This window comes from Abramis brama, assembly GCF_963993115.1.
Source record: "Abramis brama genome assembly, chromosome: 24".
Taxonomy (NCBI): domain Eukaryota; kingdom Metazoa; phylum Chordata; class Actinopteri; order Cypriniformes; family Leuciscidae; genus Abramis; species Abramis brama.
The window spans coordinates 24,170,293-24,183,516 of record NC_139986.1 but is presented as its reverse complement, the minus strand read 5'-3'; the positions used below and the strand labels follow the sequence as shown (position 1 = coordinate 24,183,516).

Sequence of the window (13,224 nt, the reverse complement as noted above, 5' to 3'; positions counted from 1 at the left end):
CCTCTGATGTACCAGAACTGTCTGGGTAACAACAGAAAAGCTTGTAAATATAACATACGCTTTAAACAGTTAAGAAATATGTAATTATGTCTACAAGTAAAATTCACAGACACGATGCATATGTACATAAATGCTACCCTCTCAATTAAGGACCCTTGAACCCTGGACTGTACTTAATGCACTCTCAAATTAATTTTTCAGTTGACCATCTACATTTGGTTTTAATAATTTAACAACCGGGCCTTAGAGAAAAACACTATGTTAATTGAAAGAAATGCTGAAGGACTAAAAGGCTTTTTGATGTTTTTCATTCTGCTTTAAACAGCTGAGTTAACAAATCAGACTGCTTGTTTTCTGTCCCCTGAGACACATTCTCACAAGTGTGCACTTATCTGACAATCTACTTTTACATTTCAGGGGAAAAACAGGCCATTATGATATTTTAACTCTGCAGGGTCCCATCAATATTGAATTAAGCTTTACTTACAATTTGTTGCAAACACCCAATACATTTTAAATGGCAGGAAATGTTCAGAAAACGCTGAATACATTTTTGTTACTTTATTTTGATAGTCCACTTTAGACATTCTACTACTAACTAGAAGTAACTTTGCAACTACATCAACTAACTCTAATTAGAGTAGGAGACTTTTAGGGTTAATAGAATAAGTTGACATGTAGTTGCAAAGTTACTTATAGTTAGTAGAATGTCTAAAGTGGACTATCAAAAACCGAAGTCTTAATGCAAGTTTGACTGTGAAAGCGATTCAACTTCAAACCTGCATCCACTGCGAGATCCCACAAAAACATCTGCATCATTTTAGTATGTAAGCATACGTCATGTAGCTCAATCTTCATGAGATCTGTGTAGATCTACTGCATTATGCACCTGTGAATGTCAATCGTTTTAGAAATTTAGCAACATCAACATGTGGTTTAAATCTGTATGGACACTTTGTTGCATCTCAGTGTTATTAAATTAAATTGTGTTGAAATGTGATAATGAAGTCTTGTGATGTGGGCTCAATTCAGTTATTTTAAGTGCATTAAAACACTGATAATATATGATTGCCAGAGGAATTCTGTGTAGACAGAATGCAATGGCAACTCACAGGTAGGGCAGATAAGATACTAATTACAAATCCAAATCCCACAAATCCCAAAGATCTGCAGGTGGCAGGGTTGAATCATTTCCGTAGATTATCATCATCATCATCATAGCAAAAATGTTAAACCTAAAACAATCGACTGACCATGCAGTAAAATCTCAAAAATCAAATAAAATGAACAAAGAGTCACTATTAACATATATTTATTATATATACTGTAAAAGCTAGACATTTTTTTTTTTTCAAATATTTACATGATCAAGCTTCACATACAGATCATTATCTTGCAACATGGCGATTTTAGTAACTCTCCATTGAAACCAATCCGTTACAGTGTTATCCTCCTAAACCCATCTGTACTTCATGGCAAACATGCATAGAAAAGACAGTTAAGCGTCTCTTTTTTAAAGTCTCTTTTAACACTAGACTCGCTTTAGTGTTTATATGAGCTTCATATAGATGGTTTTCATTTTGCTACTCAATGGAATACAGATTCCTTCTGGTTAAACCATCGTTTTAGCGGTTACCGTGGTCCTTCACGCCGTGGCTTGTTTCATCAAAGCGTTCTCCCCGAACGTTTCCTTAAAGAAGACAACGTGCTCCTCACAGTGCTCTCCTGGAACAGGAAAATGATGTCAAATGAATTCCAATCATGTGCTGATATTTCTGATCTAATCTAGATTAGCCCCATTTCGTGAGCACGCATCAATGCCACCTACCTTGGTTAAAACCAGGATTACCACGTAATCGCATATTCCTCTGCTCGAAGAAGCGGAAGATGGTGTAGAACAACATTGTGTTGTTTGTTTGCCGTGCAGCGTCCAGGAACTTCCGAGCGGAGACGTTGTCGTGGCCACCAACGCTTCGGATGAAGCGCAGAGCAGCTAAAACCTGCTGCTTGGACAGAAGAACTTCCACAATCTCATCGTTAGCCGTGGACAGCCTCTGTGATGCACACAAAAACACATGTCAATCACTCAGAGAAAGCCAAAATGAAGCTTGATTCACTGCTGGCAAAATGGGCTTTCAATAATACTTGGCTGTCTATGCAAGTAGAAAGGTGGAACAAAATTGAAATCAATGCTACCTGACCATAGAAAACAGAGAAAACGGGCTGTTGACTTGCCTTTTGCCAAATAGATAGGAAAACTTCAACACCCATAATGCACTGGGCGTGTTGCCGTCTGAGGCCATGCTCACCAGTCTGCTATGATACTCTAATACCGCCTTGCTTTAGTAGGAAATACTCTAAGCAAACTTTTAGTGGGAGTGAGTTACTTTTGGTTTCCAGTGAAGGATCCTACAGAGCCCCTAAAGGGACATGCTGGTGGAAAAGAATATGAGATGGAGTAAAAATAATGTCAACTCTCTAAACTCTGTAAAACAATGTAAAACTCTCCCAAACTCTCTTGGGGGAACGCAAACATTTTGCAAAGTTTCTTGTGGGAACGCAAAACATTTGCAAGAGAACGCTAAAGCATTGCTAAGTACATTTTCCTCCCATCTCATTTTTTTTTTTTTTCACCATGTCCTTTTAGGGGCTCCGTAGGACCCAGCGCGTTGTAGGCAGTGGCTAAAGACTGCAAAGAATCATAAATATGGAGAGAACACTGTGACGGAAATCTGGAAAACCTCCATGTTTGTGGTCTCTATTTCAAACTGGATGACCGCGAACAGTGCTTTAGGCCAAACAGAGGGGGGAAAACTAAAAGAAACTTACACTTTAAATCATCTAAACTGAACATGCATGCGAGTATAAAGCGGTTTCCGTACCTTGAGCATGTCCAGAGAAAGCTGGTGAGCAGGAGGATACGTGCTCTCCAGAGACAGCAGCAGACAGGCCTAGAAAAGCAGAAAACGTGAGCCAGCAACATCAATGAGAAGCCATTATTGAAGCACATAGACTTATAGAGTGTAATGTACTAATTTAAGACACTGAGTTTGGAACATGGAAACCTCACCAGTGGTTTGGAGTCGCTCAGGACGTGATACTGGAGAAACTGGTGCAGCATGTAGAAAAGATTGTGCTGGACCAGAGTTTTGATAACCAGCTCATACAAATAGTGCTGGAAACGAAAGATAAAGAAAGTCACTGTATGTTACACACACGACACACTCAAAACTTGCTGTGACAACTAGGCAATTTGACTCAATTATGATTCTTTTCTAAATAACGCAAATTTAAGCATATCCAAACATATCCAACCCAAATAGATAAAAAGAAACCAAGCTTAGTAATTTTAAAAGCTTTGAAAAAGGTTTATATATGAATTCTAAGCCTTATTATACTATATTATTTTGAATAAAAATTGCTCACATAAGTGAACAGTGTTTATTTGAGTATTATTTATATACTACTAGTATTTCTTATTTTGTATTAGCTTTTATTTTTTACATTATCACTTAAAATTTGAAGTTAAGTTTTAATAATGTGCTTTTGTCATTTTTAAGTTAAATTTCTACTTAGCTTTTTATTTTTTTTATTTTTTTGTAATTTTAGTACTTCAACTTGTTTTATTTAGTTGATACTTTTCTAATGTTCATTTAAGTTTTTTCATCTAATACTTATATTTTAGCTTTATTTTAATGAACAAAAACTGTTAGTAATAGTAAAGCCTCTCTCTCCCACAACTTTTTTGCTCCCTCCACTGTCCTACAAATAAAGTCTAAAATGCTCATAAAAAAAGGTTAAGCCTTAAGCTATGTTCAATTATTGCACCGAAACCCAATTTGTTCCAATGGGGCTGAACCTGCGGTTTGTGTCTCCAAGTTTCTCCAAATGACAGTAATAGTCATTCATATTATGTTCAAAGGCATGGAACGCCCCCAATATAAAAGATGTTGAAGGGTTAAGCGTAATGCTGGAGGCCACAGCAAAGATTATTATCAGTTACTGAAGAAGTTCAAGGCAGAATGTGTCTAAGCAACTGCAACGCCTAGCAAAACATCCAACAAACACCTGAGGGTCAGTTTAAGGTGAACCGGAGATACAACTTACAGTTATACCAGAGCTTATAAATGAAATGAATGGTTCCGAGTGACATACCAACATACTGTATGAAACTACTAGCAACGATTAATGTTTAGCAATGTTTACATGTAACAGATCCATTCAAGATGTATAGCTGGTACTCAGAATTGGTTTGTAGGTATGAGATATTACTAGGTAAAAAAGTGATTTCCTAAAGACCTCATTGTGTTGTTTATACCTGAACGGGGATTTGACACTGGTTAAGGGAGCGAATGTACTCCATGAGAACGGCGATGATGAATTTATGCTTCACGTCCTGTTCAAAGAAGACAATTTAGAGCATTAGAACAAGAAATAAAACAACATTAGCTTTCCTTTATACTGAAACATTTGAGACCTACAGAACTAAGGAAAAAAGGCACACAATTGCATTCTGAAACGAAATACAATCCGCGTTTACCTTCTTCTCGGTGAAGTCCGACAGCACGTGTGTGTACATGTCTGACTGGTCTATCACTGCCTGTGTCCGGACAGGCCTTTTATAAGAAGTGCTGGAGCGGCTGGGCCCTGACTCCATAGCCTGAGGAGAGAAAAAACAGGCCATTTTTACAAAAATAACATTTTCTATGAACACCACAGTCACACATACATACATGGAATATACTGACCGCAGTGTACGCTTGCTCTGCGTCCAGGTATTCTTTATACACTTGGTTGAGTTTATCAAACACTGTAGCCACCACAGAAAGGTTCCCTTTATCGCCACCTATAAGCACTGAAGACCAACACATGAATTTATTAAAGGGGTGGTATAATCTCCTTTTCACAAGATGTAAAATAAATCTCTGATGTCCCCAGAGTGTGTATGTGAAGTTTTAGCTCAAAATACCCCACAGATATGTTTATATGGCATGTTAAAGTTGTCACTTTTTGAGGGTGAGCAAAAACACACCGTTTTTGTGTCTGTCCCTTTAAATGCAAATGAGCTGCTGCTCCCGGCACAGAGGGCGGAGCTTTAAGAGCTTGTGTTCTTTTACCTCACACAGACATGCGCTAAAAATTTCAAAACCTTTTAGCCTTTTATGTTCAAACCGGAGTCAGACAATGATGGAGAGAAGTGACAACATGTAGAAGCAACAGGACATTTCTGAATGGTTAGTTGATGAATTTATGAAGCTGATGTGTAGTTATCTTCTAGTCATTGATTAGCTTATTCTGTCTTGATAATCTATAAATCGTGTTCAGGGGGCGGGGTTTATGTAAATTTTAGGGTTGGTGATGTCACTAACCCTTGAGGAATGTTGTGTAGTCCCTACCAGCCGTTTGTTGTAGTCCTTAAAAAGCGATTTCTTTAAAAGCAAATATCTCCCTTTGCTTTGAACTTTGAGCATTGTAACTTTGCAGATGTTGTTTATGCTCAAACAGCAACATTACACACTAACTAAAGTTAGAAAAGTGAAATCATAATCAACCACCCCTTTAAATATTATCTAACATATACTGTCACTGGGCCTGCCCTGTCGCGAAATCAACTTAGGTTTGTAGCAGGCTTGTGCACAATTCAGAATTGAATTGAGAATGACTCCTTAATTCCAATTCAATTCTTGAATTTGAATTGAATTTGAATTGATGTCAAAAACAGGATCTAGAATTACAATTCGAATTTGAATTAAAGGAAGCAGAATTGCAATTCAATAAAAATTCAAAGAAATTCATATACATATTTTAAGTGAAGTATTTAACAATGAAGCTTTACAGTATATGTCAGATATGATTGCATTATAAATGATATTAGTTTGAACTACTTGTACAGATTACATTAAAAGGATATGTTTTCCCCCAGCAATGAATATTAAAAGCAATGTTAAAGACAAAACTAATTAAACAACATTGAGGGGGTAATTTATTTCAAGAATTTGATCAATATCTATTTTAGAACAAAATGTATGCAGGGTTGAGGAGTAAATAGTTACGTGAAATTAAATTTCTGTTATTAAATTACAAAATTAATGTAATTGTATTTAGTTGTATTACTGAGGTAAAATGTTTAATTCAATTAGTTACTAATCAACTTAAAACGAAATTGCTTTGCATTGATAAAGTTATCCAAATAAAGTAATCCAAACCACATTTATAATGGGTAACTAATAACAGTAAGCAATAACATATCCAAAGTAACCTTCCTAACACTGAATGCATGCGAGACTCAACACATTCTTTCTGTTGTGTGACTGTGTGGAATTTCTTTGAATTGCCATGAATTTAATTCCACTTCCTGTCATTCCAATTCAAATTCAATTCAACGTCCTGTGGGGTGGAGTAAATTCAATTCAAATTCCAATTCATTAATTGAATGGAGGCCAATTCTGAAATTCTGAATTTTGCACAAGCCTGGTTTGTAGCAAATTTGCATAATGCCAGCTGATGTTTTTCATTGGCTGTCCGCGAACAAAGACACGCCCTCAAACACTGTAGTTGTAGCTGAGGCCTGGAAGAGTTTGGTTCGTGTTGTCAACATGTCGAGAAGACGCTGTTTTCTGCTCTGTGAAAATCTTTGCACTTCCAAAGAATGAGACTTACGGTAAAACCAACACCATGTTCTTATCACTGTGTATCAAGTGCTGAGGAAGATCCGGAGCTGAAATTCAGATATAGTACATTTAGTTTCTGACACGTACTATAAGCGGTCGGCCAATCACAACAGACTGGGCCACCTGACCAATCAGAGTAGAGTAAACCAATCAGAGCAGAGTAGACCAATCACAACAGACTGTGCCATCTGACCAATCAGAGCAGAGTAGGCTCGTGGAAAGGAAGCGTTTAGAGAGACTGAATCCTTTATTGAACCGTTTCAGACACTGAGAAAAGAGGTGATGCTGCAATGTATATTAAGAGAAAATAATTATTCCTATTAGGAGATCTCCAAAAGATAATTAGGAACCTTTAAAACAGCATAATAAGGGCACTTTAAAATAACTTATTCTTAAATAACTATTATAAGGTATTTTTACTACAGTGGTCTGATGCTTACTTTGTGAGCATACAGACAAGATGACCATTTTGCAGTCTCGCCTCCGCAACAGGAAGTCCATGAGTTTGCCTTTATCCTGCAGGAGATTCAGCGTGGGCTGGAGCTTCACCTGGAGGTACCACAGATATCCTGACGCACAGAGAACATATCATTACTCTCAATCACAACATAGTTTTGATTTGATTTGTGCATTGTTTAGTAAAGTACCTTCGCTAGCACTGATGATGATATCTGGTTGAAAAACACTCCAGGAAGATGAATCTTGAATGTTAAGGAAAAATTTGAGAAGGTAAATATGATATTGTGCATTTCAGTTTCAGTTTACAGTTCGTCTGCAAGGATACAAAGTTCGCAGGGCACAGGGGCCTGACTTGGAGCGGCCGCAGGTCCTATAAGGGTGTGGAAAGAGAAATTACCTTCTTTACACTTTCAGAGAAGAAACCAAATAGGTAAAGCTTGGAATAGTGATATAGTTAATCACTGAAAGTGAGGTGTCGCTTTGAAAATGAATTAAGTGTCTTGCTAAAACTCTCCTCACCTGTGAGAGGGATCTTGAAGGGGTTGATGGATCGCGCAGGAAGCACAGGCTGATGCACATTTACATTACCATCTAATTCCCTTAGTTTTATATCATAAATGAGTGAAGTCTGAAATGCAGAAAGACACAAGCATTACAAACAAGGTACAGAACAGATCAGTTCTTTATTTTATGCAGGTTTGCTAATAAGGTTATGTAGTACTTTTACATATTTATTAGGGAAACACAATACATTATTACAATCTTGGCAGATATTAGAGATTTTTTACTTATTTGTATTGGTTGAATACCAGAGGATTTGCAAAGCAAAGCACATTGTTAGTGACAAGTTCACTATGTACAGTATAATGGGTTAAAGTGCCCCTATTATGTTATTTTAAAGGTTCCTAATTTTGTTTTGGAGTCTCCTACAATAGGTTCACATGCATCCAAGGTAAAAACACTTCAATTTTCTCATAATATACACTGCAGCATTACCTGTTTTCTCACAGTGTCTGAATTCGGTCTCTTTAAACCCCTCCTTTCCAAGAGCCTACTCTGCTCTGATTGGTCAGATGGCACAGTCTGTTGTGATTGGTCGACCGCTTATAGCAAGTTTCCTTATCTAAACGCCTATTAGCATTTCTGAATTTCAGCTCTGGATCTCTCTCAGCACTTGATACACAATGATACAAACAGTAAAGATGGCGTCGGTTTTACAGTTTCAATTTAAGCCTGAGTCCTCATCCTTTGGAACTGCATTCAAAGTGGATTTGCTTTCGCAGCGCTGAATACTACGTCTTCTTGACATATTGATAACACGAACTAAACTCTTCTAGTCTCAGTTACAACTACAGTGTTTGAGGGTCAAAGTGGACATTGTTCACAGGCAGCCAATGAAGACCATACGCTGGCATTATGCAAATTTGTTACAAACCTGCATTGGTTCATACAGTAAGTAAGACTAGAATTACCGACGACTCGTTTCAAGCAGTTCAGAATCAGTTCTTTCTTTTGGGAGATAATAACTCCATTTATCTGCACTTTAATCTTTATAACTTTGCAGACCCTTTACATTCACAAACAGTTATAATGGGGCACTTTAATATCATGTGATTAAAGATTGAGCTCACCTGTGAGCTCTGATGGTGCACCACAACTAGATTATCCACCACGTTCAGTGCAAACTTGCCCGTGGTGTTTAGTTTGAGCACATGAGTCTTCTTACAGGTGCCTTCTCTACAATTAAAACAAAGCAGGAACAGGTTAGAAAAACAAAAATGCTTAAATACAGATCTGAACATGGGAAAAAAGAAAGAATGTTAAGGCCAGTAATATTGTTTAGCTCATTGTGACCTGGGCAGATGATAGAGGACCACCTCTGCTCCAGGACTGTTAGTGGTTCTGGAGTGATGCTTCAGGTACATCACATACAGCTGATCATAACTACAGTTGAGAGAAAGAGTGTGACTACTGGGATTCATGCATTATTGCATTTTATTTCATAATCCAACATGTCATTTGTTGGCTCAAGTGCTGATACACACATTGTGGCCACAGCGATGTCACGTTCAGAGAGGCTGAGCTTGGCTGGTTTGGGAACGGCTGGCAGCTCAATCTCAAACTTGGACATCTTTGACATGGTCGCACTCTAAAGAAAATCATGTTAAGATTAGAGAAGCAAGTTTTATGATATAACAATCCAGTATCAGAAACTCAAAGGGGCTTTTCACACTGCGTTTAACCCAAGGTTATCGCCATTCTAAACCCTGCTTTTAACCCCGAGTAAAGGAACGTTACACTTGTAATTTAAAAGCATCGCTTTTTACCCAGGATTATGAAACCCTGCTTTGGAGTGAGGTTAGCACTATTTTTGCACTGTTGCCACTGCATTGCATTGGCAAAATTGTACAGTGTAAAACAACGCAGTGTTAGAATGTTAGCTAGATGCTTTGCAACAGCCAACCAATCGCATGCCTCATATACACATGCTTGGAAACATGAATGAATGATGTTGTATATAAACGTCGTTTCAGTGTTTGAGGGGAAAAAGGTCAAATAGTGACAGAAAACTCAACAAATGGAAGAAGGTAACATTTTATTATTACCTTTATAGTCCGAAAAGCCCTAAACATGATAGTACAGTCAGCAATATATAACATGAGGATGCGCAGAGCCTTTATATAAACAGATTGTGTGGTGTGTTCATCCAATCAATGACACCGCAAATAAAAGAACGTTAACCCAAGGTTTAGCAGTTTATAGTGTGAAACAGCAGCTTATGAATATCCAGGATTAATTGTTAACCCAGGGTAAATTACAAACAAGTGAAACGTGAAGATAACCCAAAGAATGACCCAGGGTTAACTATTTCAAGTGTGAAAGCCCTAAAGTTACTGAGAAACACTTTATACAGTTCGGATACAACTGAAGTCAATCTGTTTTACTGTTGCCCTCTTGTGGTTCAAATCTGCAGATGCAAAACTGTTCATGCTTGAAAATAACAATAAACAAAAAGAGACCAAACTCACCTTGAAAGCAAATGGCTGCAGCACATTGCCCTGTACAGTGGTGGAAAGGAGAAGAACGGCCGTCTCTGGGCAATACATGTACCAGTTCACATTGATGCTCTGGCTCTTTAAGAGCTTCAGGGTTCGTTTATCAGGCAGCACCTGAACAGAGGAAAAACAGGGATTCTGTATGACTTAATTTGTTTAAAAAAATTACTTCAGATAATTTACTGATGTGATGTACGGCGTCACCTCACCTGATAGAATTCTATTCCCTGGTCAGTGACGAATACAATCTCATTCCAGTTGGTCCAACAAAACCCGAGAATACTGGCATTCTTTGTCTGAGGATGGTAAATGAAAATAGCAAAAATATGTATTATGTATTCAAAATGTCTGGTCGGTGCCGGTTAGAAGGCTGCATTTATTTGATCAAAACAACAGTAAAAACTGTTATTTTGTGAAATATTTGAACAATTTAACATTATTCAATTAAATTACTTAATAATAAAATAATTATTACAATTATTTAAAATTTAACTTTTAAAATGTAATTTATTGCTGTGATGCCAAGCTGAATTCTGATCATTCAGAAATCATTCTAATATGCTGATTTGGAGCTCAAGAAACATTTCATATTACTATCAACGTTGAAAACAATGTGCTGCTTAATATTTTTTGCTGAAATCATGATACTTTTTTTCAGGATTCTTTGATGAATAGAAAGTTCAAAAGGACAGTATTTTTTTTAAATAGAAATATTTCGTAACATTAAAAATGGCACTTTTGATCAATTTAATGCATCCTTGCTGAAAAAAAGTATTAATTTCTTCTTTTTTTTTAAACAATGATCCCAAACTTTTGAACGGTACTGTATATACATAAATAAATATATATATATATAAGTAAAGAAAGCAAATGAAAACAGCACTTGTTAACATCAGTCTTTCTTTGTTTAAGGATATACCTTGCACTCATGGGAGAATTCCAAGTGAGGATAGTCAGGAATAAAGTTTATGAAATCCTAAAAAAAAAGGAAAGAAAGAAATTATGTGAAAGGGAACCTGCAAACAATAGATGCACTTATTGCGACAGTAACCACCAATGAATGATACTCACAACTGATTTTATAGTGCGCTGCACAGCTAAGATTTTGTTCCCCAATGAGAATTTGATGCACTTCACCTCTCCTTTGTCATCCATTCTGTCAAACACACAATTTAAGGATCATTTCTAGTGTTGCTATAGTTAACTAAAACTATTAAAAATAGTTTTCAGTAACTAAAATAAAGCTGATATAAAATAAAATATAAATATTAGAGGAAAAACTTAAATGAAAATTAGAAATGTTGCTTGACAACTGATATAAATTTCAGTTTAAGCATTAAATTATTAAAACTGAAATAAAAATTAATTAAAGCTATAAAGAAATAATAAAAATTAAAGTAATATTAAAATTTAACTAAATAAAAATAACAGCTAATTCAAATATTAACAATTACTATACTTAATAATAGTAAAAAAACAACAACAACAACAACAACAACAAAAAAAATCATGCAAATGAGAATATAGAAAAATGAAGAGTCTAGTTGACTTACCTGAAAGCCACTGAGCTCTTGTCATCTGGTCCTTTAACCACAACACCTGTGGCCCCACCAGACCGTACAGCAAACACCTACATCACATCAAACATGCACTATTATACTCATTAAGCATAACTCATCATGACAGATAACTAACATACACATATGTGATCATTTACCCTGATACCAAAATGTTTTTTGTAAATGTGTTCCATGGAAGTACCATATTAATTGAAGCATATTGTAAATACTTTTATACATGAATATAATTATATCAAATACCAAAGTATATACAAAAGACTATGGTATTATCAACTTATAAAACAATAAACCTGGTGATGACTACAATACATGACAAAGTTATTGCACATAATACAGTTACAGTGAAAGAGTTAACATCAATCTAAATATTTGTATATTCATAAACTAAAAAGGCTAATCCACTTATTTATTAGTTAATCTACGTGCACTGAATATGATGAACACTGCAAAGGAAAACATAGGAAAGCTGCCTATCGACACAGCATTGATATCTCTTTATATTGGCATGTAATTATTACACTTCAAACACTTCTCACCTGTTTATTCGCCTCGTCAAAAAACACATTGTTGACGCTCGACGCGTTCTCAAACTGCACGGGGTTTTCACTGAGCTCTAGATAATATTCGTCACTCATATCGTTTAATAAAGAGTCCTTTATTAGTTATTAATCCGCAGCGTTGTGTTTTTACTTTAGCTAGTGTTTCCACTTCCGCGTCCGTCAAGCGTGAGGCAGTCATGTGACGAGCAAGCGGCCATGTGACGTCATATGTAAATTCAATTGCTCTTGTGTAAAACTTATAAGACAGTATAACACGCTTTTTTATTTTTTTATTTCAAAGTTTCATGTATTTGTCAGAGCCGTAATCCTATTTGGCGTTTTATCATACAGTACAACCATATTTATTTAGTATCTTTTTATGTAGGCTAAGCAAATTCAACGGCTCAACTTTTAAAAAATGCACTCTGCTCTTCGTTTCATGGACTTATCACGACAGCGACAACTTTAATAGTTTAATAATTGTAAAGCGCACACCGGCAAACTCTCAGTTGATCAGATAATCGAATCACCTGAGTGAAAGACGCGAATCTACAGAGGGTGCGCGCGGGAGAGATCCGAGTGTCAATCTAGTTTCATATTAGTGAGAGAGAAAGCGAGTGTTCATATTTGACAGCTTTACGCCAGACATAATAACACCCTAATGGACAGTATAGGTAAAACAGTCAATAAGACGAAATCACTGAGCCCACTTGCTCAGGGTAGCATGAAGGTTTCTCTAGAGGACAACATCTCAGCAGGTGAGGGTGAGATTGAGATTCAATTCGAGACTGTGATACACAGCATTGACCAGGGCCCACTGTGATAAGGGAGTCCCACAACACCCAGAAAATTGTATATAGGCTACTGTATTGTATAAAAAGTATATACTTGACTTATTTGTATGGGCTAAATACATAGT

At 36.5% G+C, this 13,224-nt stretch overlaps 1 protein-coding gene across 1 annotated transcript; it reads right to left on the bottom strand.

Moving 5' to 3' along the window:
- Nucleotides 1-1,295: 1,295 nt before the first annotated feature.
- rmc1 (regulator of MON1-CCZ1) lies at nucleotides 1,296-12,905 on the bottom strand. The gene is made up of 20 exons (XM_084103498.1): nucleotides 12,303-12,905; nucleotides 11,740-11,816; nucleotides 11,258-11,342; nucleotides 11,106-11,162; nucleotides 10,396-10,482; nucleotides 10,160-10,300; nucleotides 9,176-9,279; nucleotides 8,985-9,074; nucleotides 8,762-8,867; nucleotides 7,650-7,758; nucleotides 7,456-7,500; nucleotides 7,319-7,372; nucleotides 7,112-7,240; nucleotides 4,749-4,855; nucleotides 4,541-4,660; nucleotides 4,319-4,396; nucleotides 3,071-3,175; nucleotides 2,883-2,951; nucleotides 1,829-2,054; nucleotides 1,296-1,725 (listed from the first exon to the last, which is right to left on the bottom strand). The coding sequence occupies exons 1-20, from the start codon at nucleotides 12,399-12,401 to the stop codon at nucleotides 1,646-1,648; spliced, it is 1,968 nt and encodes a 655-aa protein (XP_083959624.1). The 5' UTR covers nucleotides 12,402-12,905; the 3' UTR covers nucleotides 1,296-1,645.
- Nucleotides 12,906-13,224: the final 319 nt, after the last annotated feature.